Source organism: Bombina bombina, chromosome 2 (genome assembly GCF_027579735.1).
Source record: "Bombina bombina isolate aBomBom1 chromosome 2, aBomBom1.pri, whole genome shotgun sequence".
In the NCBI taxonomy this organism is placed as follows: Eukaryota; Metazoa; Chordata; class Amphibia; order Anura; family Bombinatoridae; genus Bombina; species Bombina bombina.
The window spans coordinates 1178798656-1178822387 of record NC_069500.1 but is presented as its reverse complement, the minus strand read 5'-3'; the positions used below and the strand labels follow the sequence as shown (position 1 = coordinate 1178822387).

General features: G+C 40.9%; 1 protein-coding gene across 1 annotated transcript in view; it reads right to left on the bottom strand.

Moving 5' to 3' along the window:
- Positions 1–23732, bottom strand: part of WWC2 (WW and C2 domain containing 2) — a 538330-nt gene that overhangs the window by 184782 nt on the left and 329816 nt on the right. The window contains 1 exon segment of the mRNA XM_053700248.1: positions 17179–17421. Coding sequence (XP_053556223.1) covers positions 17179–17421 — 243 coding nt within the window.

Here is a 23732-nt window from a genome sequence, read left to right as displayed (position 1 = left end):
CCTGAGAGAAAACTTCAGACACACTCAAGGAAATGCCCCTGTTCAGCTGTTAATGCCAATTATTTATATGATTTTGAATCTGTACTAATTTAATTCAGCAAGGAAGAAAAATGGAAGGCTGCTGAGCAAACAGGTAAAAAAAGAGACTTTATTCCATTAAAATAGAAAAAACACAAAAATAAACAAGGAGGGTAGTTAGCCATCTAACATGTTTCGCGCTGGTGTGCGCTTACTCATAGATGCTAAGTGCAAGTAATGGAAGCTAATGTATTTAAAGGGGCAGGAACCAATAGGAGATTGATCTTTGAATTCTGTAATTTGATCAGTTTCACACATGAATTTTCTCCCAATTAATTTAATACTAAGCCCCATTAAAATGCATTAGGTTGTGTACTTAAGAACAAAAAAGACATATTACTTGTGAAAGTATAGCAATACTTGACTTGTTAGAAAATTGCATCATTAATTACATCAAAAAATTGTTATATATCACCTTAGGTAAAAATCCAGGTTTGGTACGCAAAACTACCTTATCTGCATGGAAGATCAGATAAGGGGAATCACACTGTAAGGCAGATAACTCGGAAACTCTACGAGCCGAGGAAATAGCTACCAAAAACAGAACTTTCCAAGATAAAAGCTTGATATCTATGGAATGAAGAGGTTCAAACGGAACCCCTTGGAGAACTTTAAGAACTAAATTTAAACTCCATGGCGTAGCCATGGTTTAAACACAGGCTTGATTCTAACTAAAGCCTGACAAAACGCCTGAACGTCTGGAACATCCGCCAGACGCTTGTGCAAAAGATATTAAATAGACAGAGCAGAAATCTGTCCCTTTAAGGAACTAGCTGACAATCCCTTTTCCAGTCCTTCTTGGAGAAAAGATAATATCCTGGGAATCCTGACTTTACTCCATGAGTAACCCTTGGATTTACACCAATAAAGATATTTACACCATATGTTATGATAGATTTTCCTGGTGACAGGCTTTCGTGCCTGAATTAAGGTATCAATAACTGACTCGGAGAAGCCACGCTTTGATAAAATCAAGCGTTCAATCTCCAGGCAGTCAGTCTCAGAGAAATTAGATTTGGATGGTTGAAAGGACCCTGAAGTAGAAGGTCTTGTCTCAGAGGCAGAGTCCATGGTGGAAGGGATGACATGTCCACCAGATCTGCATACCAAGTCCTGCGTGGCCACGCAGGTGCTATCAAAATCACCGATGCTCTCTCCTGCTTGATTTTGGCAATCAGACGAGGGAGCAGAGGAAACGGTGGAAACACGTAAGCCAGGTTGAAGGACCAAGGCGCTGCTAGAGCATCTATTAGCGTTGCCTTGGGATCCCTGGACCTGGATCCGTAACAAGGAAGTTTGGCGTTCTGGCGAGACGCCATGAGATCCAGTTCTGGTTTGCCCCAATGTTGAACCAACTGTGCAAACACCTCCGGATGGAGTTCCCACTCCCCAGGATGAAAAGTCTGTCGACTTAGAAAATCCGCCTCCCAGTTCTCTACACCTGGGATATGGATCGCTGATAGGTGGCAAGAGTGACTCTCTGCCCAACGAATTATCTTTGAAACTTCCAACATCGCTAGGGAACTCCTTGTTCCCCCTTGATGGTTGATGTAAGCCACAGTCGTGATGTTGTCCGACTGAAATCTGATGAACCTCATTGTCGCTAGCTGAGGCCAAGCCTGAAGAGCATTGAATATCGCTCTTAGTTCCAGAATGTTTATTGGAAGGAGGGTCTCCTCCTGAGTCCATGATCCCTGAGCCTTCAGGGAGTTCCAGACTGCGCCCCAGCCTAGAAGGCTGGCAACTGTCATTACTATTGTCCAATCTGGCCTGCGAAAGGTCATACCTTTGGACAGATGGACCCGAGATAGCCACCAGAGAAGAGAATCCCTGGTCTCTTGATCCAGATTTAGTAGAGGGGACAAATCTGTGTAATCCCCATTCCACTGACTGAGCATGCAGAGTTGCAGCGGTCTGAGATGTAGGCAGGCAAACGGCACTATGTCCATTGCCGCTACCATTAAGCCGATTACTTCCATACACTGAGCCACCGAAGGGCGAGAAGTAGAATAAAGAACACGGCAAGAATTTAGAAGTTTTGATAACCTGGTCTCTGTCAGGTAAATCCTCATTTCTACAGAATCTATCAGAGTTCCCAGAAAGGAAACTCTTGTGAGAGGGGATAGACGCGTTTCTCAGCAACAAGCTGTTTCATCAGGCTGATGAAACAGCTTGTTGCTGAGAAACGCGTCGCTTGTTTTTATTCTTTTAAAAAGTAAAGTATATCATATTTTTACAAACACTTGCTATTGTGTATTATTTGGACCAATCCTGGTCCCCTGCACTTTTGCTGACTGCCTCCTGTGGGAACCTTGTCATAGTCTGTTGGGTGACTGTATTGATCCCTTCCTGCCTGATTAGCATCAATGGAGATGCTTTACTAAATGTGAGTACATTTTCAACTATACACAGCATTATCTTCTGGGTCCAAACTGTACTAGGCCATATAGGCACCTCTGTGTCTTTTTGTATTTTTATCACAGAATATACTACTCTATCCAAGAGGTCGGTCTGCTGGGTGACTGTGATTGATCCCAGACTGCTTCTGTTACACTATCTGGAGTGCTTCCAAAATTGTGAGTTTGCATCGGCACAATCAAATCACATTCACTCTGTTGAACAAACAATATTGGGTCATGTGGCGCATCTGTCTTTTTTATGTTTTATAGATCATCTTCATAGGATCCTGGCTGGGTTCTCTACAGATTGCTGCCTAGATTATCTTCAATCTACTCCTCAGAGACTTTTATTTTATATATTTTGAACTGTTTTATTATTACTATTTTTTTTTTTTTGCACTGATTGAGATATATATCTGACTTTCTCACTCATTGTTCTGATATTTCGTATATATATCAATATATTCACGATATTGACACACAAATTATTATTTATTTATTTACTTTAGGATGCCCCCTATCTTATAGGATCAGAAACAAATGAATTGGCTAGCTTAAGTGCTCTAAGCTTGTCAAGTATATCGTCCAATGGGGTCTCTACCTGTAAAGCCTCTTCCAGAGACTCAAACCAGAAGGCCGCCGCAGCAGTGACTGGGGCAATGCATGCAAGAGGCTGTAGAATAAAACCTTTTGAATAAACATTTTCTTAAGGTAACCCTCTAACTTTTTATCCATTGGATCTAAGAAAGCACAAATGTCCTCGACGGGGATAGTAGTAGGGTAGAAACTTCTCCCTCCACCTAAGGGACCGTTTGCCATAAGTCCCGTGTGGCGGCATCTATTGGAAACAATTTCTTAAAAATAGGAGGGGGAGAGAGCGGTACACCTGGTCTATCCCATTCCTTAGTAATAATTTCTGAAAACCTTTTAGGTATTGGAAAAACATCAGTGTAAACAGGCACTGCATAGTATTTATCCAATCTGCACAATTTCTCTGGCACTGCAATGGTGTCACAGTCATTCAGAGTAGCTAAAACCTCCCTGAGCAACACGCGGAGGTGTTCAAGCTTAAATTTAAATGTTGCCATATCAGAATCAGGTTGAAACATCTTCCCTGAGTCAGAAACATCACCCACAGAAAGAAGCTCTCCTTCCTCAGCTTCTGCATATTGTGAGGGGGTATCAGACATAGCTACTAAAGCGTCAGAGTGCTCTGTATTTCTTCTAACCCCAGAGCTGTCTCACTTTCCTCGTAACCCAGGTAGTCTGGATAATGCCGCTGACAGTGTATTATCCATGACTGCCGCCATGTCTTGTAAAGTAAACGCCATGGGCGCGCTAGATGTACTTGGCGCCACTTGAGCGTGAGTCCCTTGAGCGGGAGTGAAAGGCTCTGACACGTGGGGCGAGTTAGTCGGCATAACTTCCCCCTTGTCAGATTCCTCTGGTGATAAATCTTTTAAAGACTAAGGCCTAGATTTGGAGTTCGGCGGTAGCCGTCAAAACCAGCGTTAGAGGCTCCTAACGCTGGTTTTGGCCGCCCGCTGGTATTTGGAGTCAGTGATTAAAGGGTCTAACGCTCACTTTTCAGCCGCGACTTTTCCATACCGCAGATCCCCCTACGCCATTTGCGTAGCCTATCTTTTCAATGGGATCTTTCTAACGCTGGTATTTAGAGTCGTTTCTGAAGTGAGCGTTAGAGCTCTAACGACAAAATTCCAGCCGCCTGAAAATAGCAGAAGTTAAGAGCTTTCTGGCTAACGCCGGTTTATAAAGCTCTTCACTACTGTACCCTAAAGTACACTAACACCCATAAACTACCTATGTACCCCTAAACCGAGGTCCCCCCACATCGCCGCCACTCTATTTAAATTTTTAACCCCTAATCTGCCGACCGCCACCTACGTTATACTTATGTACCCCTAATCTGCTGCCCCTAACCCCGCCGACCCCTATATTATATTTCTTAACCCCTAACTTGCCCCCCACAACGTCGCCGCAAGCTACTTAAAATAATTAACCCCTAATCTTCCGACCGCAAATCGCCGCCACATACGTTATCCCTATGTACCCCTAATCTGCTACCCCTAACATCGCCGACCCCTATATTATATTTATTAACCCCTAATCTGCCCCCCTCAACGTTGCCGACACCTGCCTACACTTATTAACCCCTAATCTGCCGAGCGGACCTGAGCGCTACTATAATAAAGTTATGAACCCCTAACCCGCCTCACTAACCCTATCATAAATAGTATTAACCCCTAATCTGCCCTCCCTAACATCGCCGACACCTAACTTCAATTATTAACCCCTAATCTGCCGACCGGAGCTCACCGCTATTCTAATAAATGTATTAACCCCTAAAGCTAAGTCTAACCCTAACACTAACACCCCCCTAAGTTAAATATAATTTTTATCTAACGAAATAAATTAACTCTTATTAAATAAATGATTCCTATTTAAAGCTAAATACTTACCTGTAAAATACATCCTAATATAGCTACAATATAAATTATAATTATATTATAGCTATTTTAGGATTAATATTTATTTTACAGGTAACTTTGTAATTATTTTAACCAGGTACAATAGCTATTAAATAGTTAAGAACTATTTAATAGTTACCTAGTTAAAATAATAACAAAATTACCTGTAAAATAAGTCCTAACCTAAGATATAATTAAACCTAACACTACCCTATCAATAAAATAATTAAATAAACTACCTACAATTACCTACAATTAACCTAACACTACACTATCAATAAATTAATTAAATACAATTCCTACAAATAAATACAATTAAATAAACTAGCTAAAGTACAAAAAATAAAAAAGATCTAAGTTACAGAAAATAAAAAAATATTTACAAACATAATAAAAATATTACAACAATTTTAAACTAATTACACCTACTCTAAGCCCCCTAATAAAATAACAAAGCCCCCCAAAATAAAAAATTCCCTACCCTATTCTAAATTAAAAAAGTTACAAGCTCTTTTACCTTACCAGCCCTGAACAGGGCCCTTTGCGGGGCATGCCCCAAGAATTTCAGCTCTTTTGCCTGTAAAAGAATAAATACAATACCCCCCCAACATTACAACCCACCACCCACATACCCCTAATCTAACCCAAACCCCCCTTAAATAAACCTAACACTAAGCCCCTGAAGATCTTCCTACCTTGTCTTCACCATACCAGGTTCACCGATCCGTCCTGAAGAGCTCCTCCGATGTCCTGATCCAAGCCCAAGCGGGGGCTGAAGAGGTCCATGATCCGGTCAAAGTCTTCATCCAAGCGGGGCAGAAGAGGATCTTCCATCCGATTGAAGTCATCATCCAGGCGGCATCTTCTATGGTCTTCCATCCGGAGCGAAGCGGCAGGATCCTGAAGACCTCCAGCGCGGAACATCCATCCGGACCGACGACTGAACGACGAATCAGAAAATTCCTACCTTAATTCCGATTGGCTGATAGAATCCTATCAGCCAATCGGAATTCGAGGGACGCCATCTTGGATGACGTCCCTTAAAGGAACAGTCATTCGTCGTTCAGTCGTCGGTCCGGATGGATGTTCCGCGCTGGAGGTCTTCAGGATCCTGCCGCTTCGCTCCGGATGGAAGACCATAGAAGATGCCGCCTGGATGATGACTTCAATCGGATGGAAGATCCTCTTCTGCCCCGCTTGGATGAAGACTTTGACCGGATCATGGACCTCTTCAGCCCCCGCTTGGGCTTGGATCAGGACATCGGAGGAGCTCTTCAGGACGGATCGGTGAACCTGGTATGGTGAAGACAAGGTAGGAAGATCTTCAGGGGCTTAGTGTTAGGTTTATTTAAGGGGGGTTTGGGTTAGATTAGGGGTATGTGGGTGGTGGGTTGTAATGTTGGGGGGGGGGGGGTATTGTATTTATTCTTTTACAGGCAAAAGAGCTGAAATTCTTGGGGCATGCCCCGCAAAGGGCCCTGTTCAGGGCTGGTAAGGTAAAAGAGCTTGTAACTTTTTTAATTTAGAATAGGGTAGGGAATTTTTTATTTTGGGGGGCTTTGTTATTTTATTAGGGGGCTTAGAGTAGGTGTAATTAGTTTAAAATTGTTGTAATATTTTTATTATGTTTGTAAATATTTTTTTATTTTCTGTAACTTAGATCTTTTTTATTTTTTGTACTTTAGCTAGTTTATTTAATTGTATTTATTTGTAGGAATTGTATTTAATTAATTTATTGATAGTGTAGTGTTAGGTTAATTGTAGGTAATTGTAGGTAGTTTATTTAATTATTTTATTGATAGGGTAGTGTTAGGTTTAATTATATCTTAGGTTAGGACTTATTTTACAGGTAATTTTGTTATTATTTTAACTAGGTAACTATTAAATAGTTCTTAACTATTTAATAGCTATTGTACCTGGTTAAAATAATTACAAAGTTACCTGTAAAATAAATATTAATCCTAAAATAGCTATAATATAATTATAATTTATATTGTAGCTATATTAGGATGTATTTTACTGGTAAGTATTTAGCTTTAAATAGGAATCATTTATTTAATAAGAGTTAATTTATTTCGTTAGATAAAAATTATATTTAATTTAGGGGGGTGTTAGTGTTAGGGTTAGACTTAGCTTTAGGGGTTAATACATTTATTAGAATAGCGGTGAGCTCCGGTCGGCAGATTAGGGGTTAATAATTGAAGTTAGGTGTCGGCGATGTTAGGGAGGGCAGATTAGGGGTTAATACTATTTATGATAGGGTTAGTGAGGCGGATTAGGGGTTAATAACTTTATTAAAGTAGCGCTCAGGTCCGCTCGGCAGATTAGGGGTTAATAAGTGTAGGCAGGTGTCGGCGACGTTGAGGGGGGCAGATTAGGGGTTAATAAATATAATATAGGGGTCGGCGATGTTAGGGCAGCAGATTAGGGGTACATAGGGATAACGTAGGTTGCGGCGGTTTACGGAGCGGCAGATTAGGGGTTTAAAAAAATATGCAGGGGTCAGCGATAGCGGGGGCGGCAGATTAGGGGTTAATAAGTGTAAGGTTAGGGGTGTTTAGACTCGGGGTACATGTTAGAGTGTAAGGTGCAGACGTAGGAAGTGTTTCCCCATAGGAAACAATGGGGCTGCGTTAGGAGCTGAACGCTGCTTTTTTGCAGGTGTTAGGTTTTTTTTCAGCTCAAACAGCCCCATTGTTTCCTATGGGGGAATCGTGCACAAGCACGTTTTTGAGGCCGGCCGCGTCCGTAAGCAACTCTGGTATCGAGAGTTGCATTTGCGGTAAAAATGCTCTACGCTCCTTTTTTGGAGCCTAACGCAGCATTTGATTAAACTCTCGATACCAGAGTTAAATTTATGGTGCGGCAAGAAAAAAGCCCGCGGAGCGTTAGCAGCCCTTTTACCGCCGAACTCCAAATCTAGGCCAGAATATGGTCTTTATAACTTAAAGTGAAATCAGTACATTTGGTACACATTCTAAGAGGGGGTTCCACCATGGCTTCTAAACATAATGAACAAGGAGTTTCCTCTATGTCAGACATGTTTAAACAGACTAGCAATGAGACCAGCAAGCTTGGAAAACACTTTACAGAAAGTTAACAAGCAAAAAATAAAAACGGTACTGTGCCTTTAAGAAAAATAAAAAAGGTCAGAATTTGAAAAACAGTGAAAAAAAGCAGTAAATCAAACAAAATTTTTACAGTGTGTATAATAGGCTAACAGAGCATTGCACCCACTTGCAAATGGATGATTAACCCCTTAGTTTAAAAAACGGATCAAAAAAACGGAAAAAAAAAAAAAAGAAGTTTTTTAACAGTCACAACAAACTGCCACAGCTCTGCTGTGGCCCTACCTTGCCATACAAATGACTTTGGAAAGCACCAAAACCCTTCAGAGAGGTCCTAAGCATTCAGGGAACTCCTTCAGGGAAACTGGATGTCTCAGTCTGCAAAAGCTAATGCGCATTTAGGCGCGAAATTAGGCCCCCCCCACTTCCTGTCTATACAGTGAGAGGCCTAACAAAACTATCCTATGTAAATTTTAGCCAGCCATGTGGAAAAAAACTGGGCCCCAATAAATGTTTATCACTAAAAAGCCTATAAAAAACATTTAAGCACTCCCAGCAAACGTTTTATATTTCAGTAATTTGAAAAAATAATAAGAGTGTTAACTCTAATAGTAAGCATGATACTAGTCGTTATTAAATCACTGTAATCAGGCTTACCTTAAATAAATCTGGTATCAACAGCATTTTCTAGCATATACATTTCTCTAGAAAAATTTAGACTGCACATACCTCATAGCAGGATACCCTGCTGAAGTTACCTCTCTCTTCAGTTATGTGTGAGAACAGTAATGGATCTTAGTTACAACCTTCTAAGATCATTAGAGACCACAGGCAGACTCTTCTTCTATTTTCTGCCTGAGACCAAAATAGTACAACTCCGGTACCATTTAAAAAACAGAATTTATGCTTACCTGATAAATTACTTTCTCCAACGGTGTGTCCGGTCCACGGCGTCATCCTTACTTGTGGGAATATCTCTTCCCCAACAGGAAATGGCAAAGAGTCCCAGCAAAGCTGTCCATATAGTCCCTCCTAGGCTCCGCCCACCCCAGTCATTCGACCGACGGACAGGAGGAAAAAAACAGGAGAAACTATAGGGTGCCGTGGTGACTGTAGTTAGAGAAAATAATCCATCAAACCTGATTAAAAAACCAGGGTGGGCCGTGGACCGGACACACCGTTGGAGAAAGTAATTTATCAGGTAAGCATAAATTCTGTTTTCTCCAACATTGGTGTGTCCGGTCCACGGCGTCATCCTTACTTGTGGGAACCAATACCAAAGCTTTAGGACACGGATGAAGGGAGGGAGTAAATCAGGTTACCTAAACAGAAGGCACCACGGCTTGCAAAACCTCTCCCCCAAAAATAGCCTCTGAAGAAGCAAAAGTATCAAATTTGTAAAATTTGGCAAAAGTGTGCAGTGAAGACCAAGTCGCTGCCTTACATATCTGATCAACAGAAGCCTCGTTCTTGAAGGCCCATGTGGAAGCCACAGCCCTAGTGGAGTGAGCTGTGATTCTTTCTGGAGGCTGCCGTCCGGCAGTCTCGTAAGCCAATCGGATGATGCTTTTAAGCCAAAAGGAAAGAGAGGTAGAAGTCGCTTTTTGACCTCTCCTTTTACCAGAATAGACGACAAACAGAGAAGAAGTTTGTCTGAACTCTTTTGTAGCTTCTAAATAGAATTTTAGAGCACGGACTACGTCTAAATTGTGTAACAAACGTTCCTTCTTTGAAACTGGATTCGGACACAAAGAAGGAACAACTATTTCCTGGTTAATATTTTTGTTAGAAACAACCTTTGGAAGAACACCAGGCTTAGTACGCAAAACAACCTTATCTGCATGGAACACCAGATAGGGCGGAGAACACTGCAGAGCAGATAACTCAGAAACTCTTCTAGCAGAAGAAATAGCAACCAAAAACAAAACTTTCCAAGATAACAACTTAATATCTATGGAATGTAGAGGTTCAAACGGAACCCCTTGAAGAACTGAAAGAACTAGATTTAAACTCCAGGGAGGAGTCAAAGGTCTGTAAACAGGCTTGATCCTAACCAGAGCCTGAACAAATGCTTGAACATCTGGCACAGCTGCCAGTCGTTTGTGTAATAAGACAGATAAAGCAGAAATCTGTCCCTTTAGAGAACTCGCTGATAATCCTTTATCCAAACCCTCTTGTAGAAAGGAAAGGATCTTAGGGATTTTGATCTTATTCCATAAGAATCCCTTGGATTCACACCAGCAGATATATCTTTTCCATATTTTATGGTAAATTTTTCTAGTTACCGGTTTTCTGGCTTGAACTAGAGTATCTATCACCGAATCTGAAAACCCACGCTTTGATAGAATCAAGCGTTCAATTTCCAAGCCGTCAGCTGGAGGGAGACCAGATTTGGATGTTCGAATGGACCCTGTATAAGAAGATCCTGTCTCAAAGGTAGTTTCCATGGTGGCACGATGACATATTCACCAGGTCTGCATACCAAGTCCTGCGTGGCCACGCAGGAGCTATCAAGATCACCGAGGCCCTCTCCTGTTTGATCCTGGCTACCAGCCTGGGAATGAGAGGAAACGGTGGAAACACATAGGCTAGGTTGAAGGTCCAATGCGCTACTAGTGCATCCACTAGAGTCGCCTTGGGATCCCTGGATCTGGACCCGTAGCAAGGAACCTTGAAGTTCTGACGAGACGCCATCAGATCCATATCTGGAATGCCCCATAATTGAGTCAACTGGGCAAAGATCTCCGGGTGGAGTTCCCACTCCCCCCGATGGAATGTCTGACGACTCAGATAATCCGCCTCCCAGTTTTCCACACCTGGGATGTGGATCGCAGATAGGTGGCAGGAGTGATCCTCTGCCCATTTTATTATTTTGGTCACTTCTTTCATCGCCAGGGAACTCCTTGTTCCCCCCTGATGATTGATATAAGCAACAGTCGTCATGTTGTCTGATTGGAATCTTATGAATCTGGCCTTTGCTAGTTGAGGCCAAGCCCTGAGAGCATTGAATATCGCTCTCAGTTCCAGAATGTTTATCGGGAGGAGAGACTCTTCCCGAGACCATAGTCCCTGAGCTTTCAGGGATTCCCAGACCGCGCCCCAGCCCACTAGACTGGCGTCGGTCGTGACGATGACCCACTCTGGTCTGCGGAAGCTCATTCCCTGGGACAAGTGGTCCAGGGTTAGCCACCAACGGAGTGAGTCTCTGGTCTTCTGATCTACTTGAATCACTGGAGACAAGTCTGTATAGTCCCCATTCCACTGTTTCAGCATGCACAGTTGTAATGGTCTTAGATGAATTTGCGCAAAAGGAACTATGTCCATTGCTGCAACCATCATCCCACTACTTCCATGCACTGAGCTACGGAAGGACGAGGAATAGAATGAAGAACTTGACAAGCGTTTAGAAGTTTTGACTTTCTGACTTCTGTCAGGAAAATCCTCATTTCTAAAGAATCTATTATTGTTCCCAAGAAGGGAAATCTTGTCGACGGAGACAGGGAACTTTTTTCTATGTTCACCTTCCATCCGTGAGATCTGAGAAAGGCCAGAACGATGTCTGTGTGAGCCTTTGCCTTTGAAAGAGACGACGCTTGTATTAGAATGTCGTCCAAGTACGGTACTACTGCAATGCCCCTTGGTCTTAGAACCGCTAGAAGGGATCCGAGTACCTTTGTGAAAATCCTTGGAGCAGTGGCTAACCCGAATGGGAGGGCCACAAACTGGTAATGTTTGTCCAGAAAGGCGAACCTTAGGAACTGATGATGTTCTTTTTGGATAGGAATATGTAGATAAGCATCATTTAGATCCACGGTAGTCATAAATTGACCTTCCTGGATTGTGGGTAGAATCGTTCGAATGGTTTCCATTTTGAACGATGGTACTCTGAGAAATTTGTTTAGGATCTTTAAATCCAGAATTGGTCTGAAAGTTCCCTCTTTTTTGGGAACTACAAACAGATTTGAGTAAAATCCCATCCCTTGTTCCGCCGTTGGAACTGGGTTTATCACTCCCATCTTTAACAGGTCTTCTACACAATGTAAGAATGCCTGTCTCTTTATTTGGTTTGAGGATAAGTGAGACATGTGGAACCTTCCCCTTGGGGGTAGTTCCTTGAATTCCAGAAGATAACCCTGAGAAACTATTTCTAGTGTCCAGGGATCCTGAACATCTCTTACCCAAGCCTGAGCAAAGAGAGAGAGTCTGCTCCCTACTAGATCCGGTCCCGGTTCGGGGGCTACTCCTTCATGCTGTTTTGTTAGCAGCAGCAGGCTTCTTGGCCTGCTTACCCTTGTTCCAGCCTTGCGCCGGTTTCCAGGCTGGTTTGGTTTGAGAGGCATTACCCTCTTGTTTAGAGGATGCAGAGTTAGAGGCCGGTCCGTTCCTGAAATTGCGAAAGGAACGAAAATTAGACTTATTCTTGGGTTTGAAAGGCCTATCTTGTGGGAGGGCATGGCCCTTTCCCCCAGTGATGTCTGAAATAATCTCTTTCAATTCTGGCCCAAAGAGAGTCTTACCCTTGAAGGGGATATTAAGCAATTTTGTCTTGGAAGACACATCCGCTGACCAAGACTTTAGCCAAAGCGCTCTGCGCGCCACAATTGCAAACCCTGAATTTTTCGCCGCTAATCTAGCTAGTTGCAAAGCGGCATCTAAAATAAAAGAATTAGCCAACTTGAGTGCGTGAACTCTGTCCATAACCTCCTCATACGGAGTCTCTCTACTGAGCGACTTTTCTAGTTCCTCGAACCAGAACCACGCTGCCGTAGTGACAGGAACAATGCACGAAATGGGTTGCAGGAGGTAACCTTGCTGTACAAAAATCTTTTTAAGCAAACCCTCCAATTTTTTATCCATAGGATCTTTGAAAGCACAATTATCCTCGATAGGAATAGTAGTGCGCTTGTTTAACGTAGAAACTGCCCCCTCGACCTTAGGGACTGTCTGCCATAAGTCCTTTCTGGGGTCGACCATAGGAAATAATTTCTTAAATATAGGAGGGGGGACAAAAGGTATGCCGGGCTTCTCCCACTCCTTATTCACTATATCCGCCACCCGCTTGGGTATAGGAAAAGCGTCAGGGTGCACCGGAACCTCTAGGAACTTGTCCAACTTGCATAATTTTTCTGTAATGACCAGGTTGTCACAATCATCCAGAGTAGATAACACCTCCTTAAGCAGTGCGCGGAGATGCTCTAATTTAAATTTAAATGTCACAACATCAGGTTCTGCCTGTTGAGAAATTTTACCTGAATCTGAAATTTCCCCATCCGACAAAACCTCCCTCATGACCCCTTCAGATTGGTGTGAGGGTATGACAGAGCAATTATCATCAGCGCCCTTGATGATGTTCTTTGTGAAAAAGTATGAAGGAATTGTTCTTAAAGCATTCAAAGTATTGCACACCAATTTTCAGAGCTTTAACCCTTAAAATAAAGAAACCGGAGCCGGTTACAGTTTTAACCCCTCTACAGTCCCAGCTACAGCCTTTGCTGCGACTTTACCAAACCCAGGGGGGAATACGATACCAGATGAAGCCTTCTAGGAACTTTTCCAACTACATTCAGATCCTCACACATGCATCTGCATGTCTTGCTCTCAAAAGTAACTGCGCAGTAATGGCGCGAAAATGAGGCTCAGCCTACAACTGGGAAGGCCCTTCCTGACTGGAAAGGTGTCTAACACAGTGCCTGACGTTAAAAAACGTTCCCCAAGCTTATAAGTGTGAATTACAAGCATAAACATGTATAAAATGCCCAAATAAAGCAGTCGATTTTGCCCATAAAAGTGTCTACCAGTTTTATAGCCCATAATAAGCCCTTTATTCTGTTTGAGACTAAGAAAATGGCTTACCGGTCCCCATGAGGGGAAATGACAGCCTTCCAGCATTACACAGTCTTGTTAGAAATATGGCTAGTCATACCTTAAGCAGAAAAGTCTGCTAACTGTTTCCCCCAACTGAAGTTACTTCATCTCAACAGTCCTATGTGGAAACAGCAAACGATTTTAGTTACTGTCTACTAAAATCATCTTCCTCAAACAGAACTCTTCATCTTTTTCTGTTTCAGAGTAAATAGTAGATACCAGCACTATTTTAAAATAACAAACTCTTGATAGTAGAATTAAAAAACTACAACTAAACACCACATACTCTTAACCATCTCCATGGAGTTGTTGCCTGTGCAACGGCAAAGAGAATGACTGGGGTGGGCGGAGCCTAGGAGGGACTATATGGACAGCTTTGCTGGGACTCTTTGCCATTTCCTGTTGGGGAAGAGATATTCCCACAAGTAAGGATGACGCCGTGGACTGGACACACCAATGTTGGAGAAATAACAAACTTTTGAATTGAAGAAAAACAACTAAATTACACCACATCTCTCTAACTGCTTCCATGCTTGTCGAGAGCTGCAAGAGAATGACTGGAGGTGGCAGTTAGGGGAGGAGCTATATAGACAGCTCTGCTGTGGGTGATCCTCTTGCAGCTTCCTGTTGGGAAGGAGAATATACCACAAGTAATGGATAATCCGTGGACTGGATACACCTTACAAGAGAAACAAATATTACCAATAATAACCAGTCATATTTCATAGTATTTGAAGACAGATAATAACCTCTATTTTAAGATGTGTCCTTAGTATGCTGTAAAATGTAATTCATAAAATGTGTTATGCATTTGTTGGGAAGTCTATATAGCTAATATGTCTGGAAATATTGTCAAACGTTATGTAGAGAAAAATGCTGGCATTAAAGACTATGCTAAAAAAAGGAGCACTTGCAAAAAATGTAAATTTGTTGTTATGTAGAAAATCAGCTTCTCATAAATAATGTATGTGCTCTCATTTAATGTAGTTTAACAAGCGCAGCCTCCATAATGACAAACATCAAAAATAGCCCTGATGTCTCTAAGAAGAGTATTATGCAATAAATGTATTGCAGGCTGTGACTGCACCATCATTAGAGTATTTTAAAAATAACAGTTGGAGATATAATTTTCAGACTTTACATCTCTGTCCTTAAGGCAACATCAGAGAACATTAAAACAGAAAGCAGAATAACCCCTTATAAAATAACCCGCAAGAACACAAACGCCAAGTTTGTTTATCTCTCTACTCTACAAAATGACACGTTTACGATGGGACTTAACCTGCATAAACTAACAAAGTTACACTATTAATTAACAGTATTAAAGTGATGGTAAAGTCATCTGTTGTGCAATACATAATCCTTTTTCTTTTACCATAACTAGCACATCGATGTGCTTATATAAATTAAAAACCATTTATTCACTCTGTAATGCCGATTTTATTTCCCTCTCCGTACAGTGTTTCAAACAGCCTCTCTATATTTTTTCACTGGTGCAGCTTTGATTGACAACGCTTTTAGCCAATCATCAGCTCACCATGCGCCCTATGTGAAATATGTACTGCACGCTCCCGACATCTACACTAAGTCTTTGCTACTTACTGCGCATGCGCACCGCTTACGCTAACTGCGCATTGCTATATGAGAATACTCAGCTCCTGGTTTTAGCCGATCGGTGCGTAGTGTCATATAGCAATGCGCAGTTAGCGTAAGAAGTGCGCATGCGCAGTAAGTAGCAAAGACTTAGTGTAGATGTCGGGAGCGTGCGGTACATATTTTACATAGGGCGCATGGTGAGCTGATGATTGGCTGTACGGAGAGGGAAATAAAATCGGCATTACAGCGTGAATAAATGGTTTTTTATTTATATAAGCACATCGATGTGCTAGTTATGGTAAAAGAAAAAGGATTATGTATTGCACAACAGATGACTTTACCATCACTTTAAGGGTGATCAATCTTTCTAATTCATGTTACCCTATATACAATATGCATGAATTCACAGAGTGTCACTCAGATATTCTAATTGCATAGGGTATCTTTCCTCATGCATACAGTCTCCTCATATTGAAAAGGTTTTAATGATGCACATTTTTTAAATACCTTCTACATAATAATTAATTGTACATCATTAACCTAAATGAATGGAATGCTTTTTATGTCACAAGCTTTTAAAAACGAGTTCATGTCAAATGTACACCTCAGACTAGCATAAGCGTTGGACAGAAGTTCCTCCGTTCAACTCTAGGAATACTTGGTGAATTTTGGCTATTGTTTTGAATTTGCAAAGCTTTCTGCACTGTGCTGGTCTATGCATAATTATGGGACATGTTTATAGTCAACAAGAAGTGTTTTGATTTTTTTAATTGTGCAATAAAGAAGCTTACCATCTGACTCTAACCTATATGGTCCTCTTTATGGGCAACATGAATGACATAGTATAATGTTATTAGAAAATGCAAATGTGTATGCGATATCTACACACGTTACATATCATATATGCTCACTAGATTTATAAAGACGCAATACACCATTTTTTTCAAGTAGTTTTTCAAGTACATTTCAGGGACCTAATCTTTCTTAAATTAACCAGAAAGACTGTAAAACAGGCTTAAATCCCTTGTGCAAAAAAACAAACCAGTCAACTACCTAAATACCTGTAAAAGGTTATATTATCAAGCGCTCCTTGAAGACTCTACTACTCAGGGATGCATATAATATACACTAACATAGTTCCTCTCCTCCTTGAACCCCCTTTGCATGTAAGCCTATGAGCCCAGCTGCTTTGTAGATCATCTTCATGAGATCTGATTTACAACAGTGCTATTCTTGGCAGGGCCCTCTATCCCTTTGTCTCCCATAATTGTTACCTTGCATATTAGACCCATGTTTTCAATGCTGAAGATTCTGTTGGTGCTTTACAAATTACTGATAATAATAATAATAATAATAACAGTACAACTAGTGTACTTGTGACACAATTTGAAAAGCCGCCATTTTTAATAAATATTGCAAATATGCATTTGGGTGACTTCTGACTCACCCTTTATATAATTTCTAAGAATATAATATTTATACTAGGGAGAGTGCCGAATCTAACTTTCTATCATTATATAGTGGCACATTACCTATAGTTACCCCAACAACTCACCTTTAGTACATTTTTCTTGGTGTTACAACTGATGGATATAAATATAGCCAAGCAAAAAAAACAACAACTCATTGCACACACACCACAGCACACCATAAATAATAGTAAAACCTAAATACGGCTTGTACCTCTCAGCAAGTGCTTGGCTGGGAGTACTTTTTACAGTCAGGAGATCTTCCTCTAATCGCCTCCTCTCCGCTTCCAGTCGTTCCACCTCGTCCCGAGTACGTTTTCGTGTACTTACAAACTGGAGTTCTTTCAGGAGCTCCTCCTTTTCATTGATCAATTTAAGTTTCTCTTTTTCTATATCCAGTGCCCCAGGCCAGGCCTCACTGTCCAACTTGGCCAGTTCAATCTTAAGATTCGCCATGCTGCAAAGAAAGTTAAAATGAATCAAGTACAATCTGTATGTTAGCCTTTGTGTAGGCCCAGGGGTACATTTTACTTTTTTATTAGATATGTATATATATATATATATATATATATATATATATATACATACACATAAACGTTTGGAAATAAAAGCACTCACTGGGCTTCAGTCATCAGTGACAATCCTCTTATTTTGTGACGTTTCGGGACCACAAACGTCCCTTCCTCTGACAAGCAACAAGTGAAAAAGAACAAACATTTATAAGTCTGTAATACCCTCCCTCTACAGGCTACCAATCAGGATGAACCATGTGCAAAAAACAGAATCAAGCCGTGTGCAAACTGACTGTGTATAATCAGCGATGTGTATATATGAATAATATAACATAACATATATAACATATTATGTATACATAGACCCAGGGTATATGTGACCTTTTTATTAGATATGTTTCTAAATATATTTATACTTTTTGGATATGTCCACACCTCCAATTGAATGGAAATTAGGTTTTTGTAAAATGTGAAAAAAAGTCCTTTATTGTTGCAAAAAGATTAAAATATAAAAAGTCATAAAAACAATAGAGATCCAAAAATCTGGAGAGAATTTAAGAGCCAAACATGTTTCGGGCTTTCCCCTAGTCCTTGGTCAATGGCAATATACATATATTATACATATAGTATATACATATACTCACACATACATATATATATATATATATATATATATATACACACACACACACACACACACACATATATACGTAACTTTAATTGATCATTTAGAGACTTCAACTACCCTATTTAAACAGATGCGAGAGGCTTTTATTCTAGTTAACCTGTGTCCAAAAGAACAGCTTCACAACTCTCATACAGTATATAGGGCATAAGGGGCATTGGGCAACAAATAGCCCATACCTATTAGGGCCTAGATCTAAAGTATTGTATCTGAAATGTTTCAAATTAGACTTTGCAAGTTTTTCCCACACTAACCGAGGACATGGACATTACAAGAAAAACTAAAAAATAAACAAAAATTTTATAACTGTAATCGTGACTCAAAAGACCAGTTTTAAACACAGACGGGGATTAATGGCGGGATTACTAAAATACCACATATCAAGTAGTGCTAAACTACATCTCTATTTTGCATTTAGAAAGTTACTACAATTTCTCACCTCATTACCCAAAACCCTACTGTTTTCCAACGATGATAGATAGATAGACAGATAGATAGATAGATAGATAGATAGATAGATAGATAGATAGAAAAACAGCTTATTCTATCTATCTATAAGAGTGTATTTACTTATTTATTTAATGTTCCCTCATATAAATTTTTGATTGCTCTGAGGGGCCACATACTAGGTATGCTTCAACAAATGATACAAATTTAAAATTACTTAACTTACCTAATTGTAAATAATATATATGTTAAACTATGAAAAATTGAATTTAAAAAGGTGTCTAAATCAGTATCTCTCTAATAAAAAGAGAATAGAAATAGTGTATTTTAGCCTGTTACTTCCTTGGGGGTAAGTAAACATGTGTGACACAAACGGATTGCTGTGATTATAAACCTGTTAAATGTAGTAAACACCACACGTCTTGCAGATGGCTATTGTATTTACTGGATCTTTATAACATCTGCTCTCTAACCTACATTCTGCTGTTATTTATTTTAATAAGCAGCAACCTCTGCAAATTACTACAAATTAATGCTATTTGTTCTCCGTGTGTTTCAATTATTCAATTGGATGAGCTACTTGCAATCTATGTAATTACAAGGCATTTCTGATGTGTTGCTATAGAACAACATATCAGCCAAGACAACGTTTTTTTAAAACAAATTAATATCCTTTTTACTGTAATTATTTTTCAATATCCAAACTCCACCCACTTTTAGTCTGCAGACAACAAGACTAGCTACTGTTATAAAATTGCTTGTTTTTGCAGTTGTTATTTGCTAAAGACAGTTAGGGACAGATATGTAGCAGGTTTAGGCTTGATAAGTAAGAAGTGTGCATTTAAAGTACTGGTAATTAGAAACTGATCAATTTTCAGAGCTAAAATACATGAAAAGGGGCAAAATATATATTGAAAGTATATTGCGAAGTTGTTTTATTATGCATAACTAAAAAAAATTGTATAAAATCTCAAGTTGTTTACTGTCCCTTTAATAGATATTTTTACGCTCTCTATCAATATAGAGCCATATAACACAGATAAGTCAGTTAATTTGGATCTTCATTTTACAGGATATGATTTTATAGAATAAAGCTTTATTTCTTTAACTCTCTCACATTTTGTCCCTAATACTTTCCATTCCTCCTCACAGATTTTGTTTTATTATTACAGAACTATTGTATAAAACATTTAGTACCAATATCATTTTGAAGACTTAAGTGATGGTCAATTTTACACTATTGATCATTAAAATTAGAATCCACATGTATTGTTCATCTAAATCGCACATATTAACTGTAGCTAATGTTATTTCTAAATATATATATTCTTATTTTAGTTTCTTACTCGTTACGATCATTGCTCCTCCCCATGATTCACTTCCTTGAATTTGCTTCCTCCCGGCGACAGATCTAACCGCCCCTCCCCACGTCACTGCCCTGGCATTACAGCCTTCATTACGCTCTACACGCATGCGTTAGGAGACTAGTTAGGATGCGATTCCGGAGCTAGGGCATGCGCATAATTGATTAAGGGCGTAGTTAGGTTGCGATTCCGGAGCTAGGGCATGCGCAGAATTGATTAAGGGCGTATTGCTTTAGGGCTGAGTCGCCTAGTGGCCTGTACTGTCATTGGCGAATAAAAACACGTGACCGCGGGGGGCGGAGCTAACTGCCTAGCTGAGTAGACGTGCTTCTACAGAGCTCTCTGCTAAAAGAGCACAAATATAAAAATTTATAATATTATTTCAGCCTGATACACCTCAACTGTGACTACAGAGAAAAGTCTTGATTACAGCCTTAATAACCAAGTTGGAAAAGTGGGTAAATCCGATTGCCAGACTTCCAAAGGCAGATAAACTGTTCGGCCTGAAAACCCACTACGCCGCAAGTGAGAAGCTATCCTCCGGAGGGTCGGGGCTCCGCTCCGGAGGTAATACACAAACACCTGCTGTCTATATTCAGGCAGGGAGCAGCGTACGATCAGGTACCGGCTTTCCGGCTAAGGCGGTGGGCTCGCTTGTTGCCGCTACAACTGCAGAGAGAACGGGACACTTACCACTAGGCCTCATAACGCACCCGGAGGTGGGAGCCTTGCGGAGTGCTGCGGAGAGCGGAGCTAAGTGTCGCGGAGCAGACTAATCGACCTAGATCATTCTGAGAAGCGGAGGATATTCCCGCTACAGAAACTGCGGGTAAGCAGACCAGCTGTGACCAACCGGTTGTTAAACAATAAAGGCGCGAATCTCCGCCATCTTTACATTTACAGCGGGACTTTCTCAGATAGCCAAGTTGAAATCATTTTTATTGCGGTCATCATTTGGGGCAACTGAAGAGCCTGCATACCCCGGTAAGACCTTCCTACCTGTATATGATATACACTGATATTATAATCCTCCGCTCACCGCCCCAGGGTTAATATCCCACTGGATCTCAGGCATCAGAGCACAACTGTTATGAGAAAAAACTGTCCTCTAAACCCCTTGCATATACTTCTTGGGCCCCACATATGCTACAATAGGCTGTGCACACTGAAGTAAATGGGACTCACGGTGCCACTTAGGTACTAAAACAAACATTCCTTCCCTCTGCCTAAAGAGAAAAGACCATACCACAGAGCCTCTGGATCTACAGTTCAAGACACTGTCACCTTGTTAAAATCTAGGTTGCTACACAACTGTGCACACATATTAAAGGCCTCTAACATCTACATTAAAGGTGGACATTAGACAGCCCTGCTTGATTTGTCTGGCCTGTGACCTCCATACCCTCCATAATAACATTTTCCAATCAAGCCCCAAGGGACCACTGAGAGCATTGGGGGACTAACACAGTGGCTATGAGCACACTCCTAATATCAGCCATCAGGGTGTCTTAATTCTATAGGAGACTGTCAGTTCACTGTGTCTGAAATCTATTGTGCAATCCAGGCTGCTGCGTCAGCTCAGGTGTCTCTGTGAATACCTAACACAGAGTGAAGTGTTTATTCTTCCTGTTTTAACTTCCCTTTTTCTCTACAGGGCTTTTGAGTTGTTTGCCTCCTCACTTGCTACGATACTGATATTGGTGGCTTATTTAACTCTCAAATACTGAGGTCATAGGAGTCTTGATAATTTTTTTGCAAACAACTCCTCAAGCATAACAGGAGGGGGGAAAAAGGAAAAAAAAAAGAAAAAAAAAAAAAGTGTGTTTCTGACATTACATAACGTAAAGTGCAGTGTTTAGTGTTTACCCTATAACATCTTTATTCTTTCACAGGTACTTTGATTTTTTTTTTTTTTCTCCCTATACAGGTAGGGGGATTACAACTGTGGATTTACCTCACCTCATAATCACTCTCTCCACCCCTTTCCTGTTGTATACAATTGCAACAGGTCATACCCACTATCCTTTCTCCGTTATGGCCCAGTAAGGGCAAGGTTCCCCGGAGAGAGTGCATACCAAAGCTCCTGCACCACTTGCCCCTACAGAGTGATATATAAGTTATTGCACAGGTACTTTCTAAGTTGATGCACCTTTTTCCACCAGCAGGCCAGATGATAAACATGGCTACCTAAACCAAGATTGACATCAGGGGGACTATGTTACAATAATTTGCAAACTACTCTCTTTAACGGTTGTTCTATATCCGGATGTGACTTTCCTTTAGATCCCCTGTGATCATATTCAGCTACTTGAAGATAAGATACAAAACATGTCTCAAAACACTAAAAGAAAACCGAAACTGTCGCAGCCACCCAGAAAAACAGTGGTGGACCACTTTAAAGGCCATATAGCTGATAAAACTCAGGTATATCGAGACTCCACCCCTATGTTGGATGAAAGTGAGTCTGACAACAGCATGGAGTCCCAATCCCCCACATCAGATGCAGTGTCAGCTTCTATTGTGGACGTACTTACTAAAAGGATGAACCTTCTGCAAGATACGTTGACTAAAGAAATTAAAGGTTCCACAGCCGAATTACGCAGAGAGATCGCATCACTGGGGGAACGGACGGAAACCCTAGAGCGTAAGCAAGAGGATCTTACGGTTGATCAAGCACACTTATTAGCATACTCTCAGAGTCTAGCAACCCAGATATCTGACCTGGAGATAAAATTGGCCGATATGGAAGACAGATCCAGACGGAATAATCTGAGGTTCCGGGGGATATCTGAAGAAATTGGGTCACAAGAGTTAGAGTCTCATATTCTGGAATTCTGTAAAATCATACTACCCTCCTCAGACCCGACGAGCTTCATACTGGACAGAGTTCACAGAGTGGCAAGACCACGATCGGTATCACAGGATAAGCCAAGGGATGTCCTTGCTAGGGTTCATTTTTTCACCCATAAAGAAAAGATAATGAGGGAATTGGCCAACAAACCTCAGCTACCGGATAAGTTTCAACACATTTCGGTTTTCCCGGATATCTCGAGTTACACTCTGCAAAGGAGAAGAACTTTCAGAAATATAACCCAAATTTTGAGAACAGAGAACATTAGATATAGATGGGGCTACCCGACAAAACTGATTGTCGCTAAGAATGGAGAAACTCACACCATTATCACCCTCCAGGAAGGATTTGACCTACTTAAAGAATGGGGGTTGGTTCCACCAGAACCCCGTTCAAGAAATGATCTTGTAACCTCCAAAACTGGATCTGACCCACTTACCCTGACCTCGCAACCTAAAATCCGAGCTGGAGCCCCAGATTTCACTCCTAGGCCGCAAAGGCCTACTATTTGACTGATGTTCTCCTTGGTTAATGTTTATCTATATTACTGAATCTGATAAGATAATATCTGCTTCAATAACCATGTTTGTGTTCAATAGTATGTAATTACACCCAGCCTGGATGTCTGCTTCGCGCAGAGGATGGGGGAACTCGGGATCTCTTATTAAAAACAGTAACCCTGTCCTGAGCCATCTTATCCTCATTTCTTAAACACCCCGACTCCTCACCATAAGGTGGGGGCTGCGGGCCTCTCCCCTCACCTGTGTGGAGCAGACGACAGGTGGCCTAACTAACATTTGGTAAAATCTGTTCCAAAAAGTTGAATTTAGACGTACCTACACTTGAATATGCGGATATGATACAAGTCTGGTCAGTCGCATTGAATGTTAAGCTTTGTTTCTAACCCAA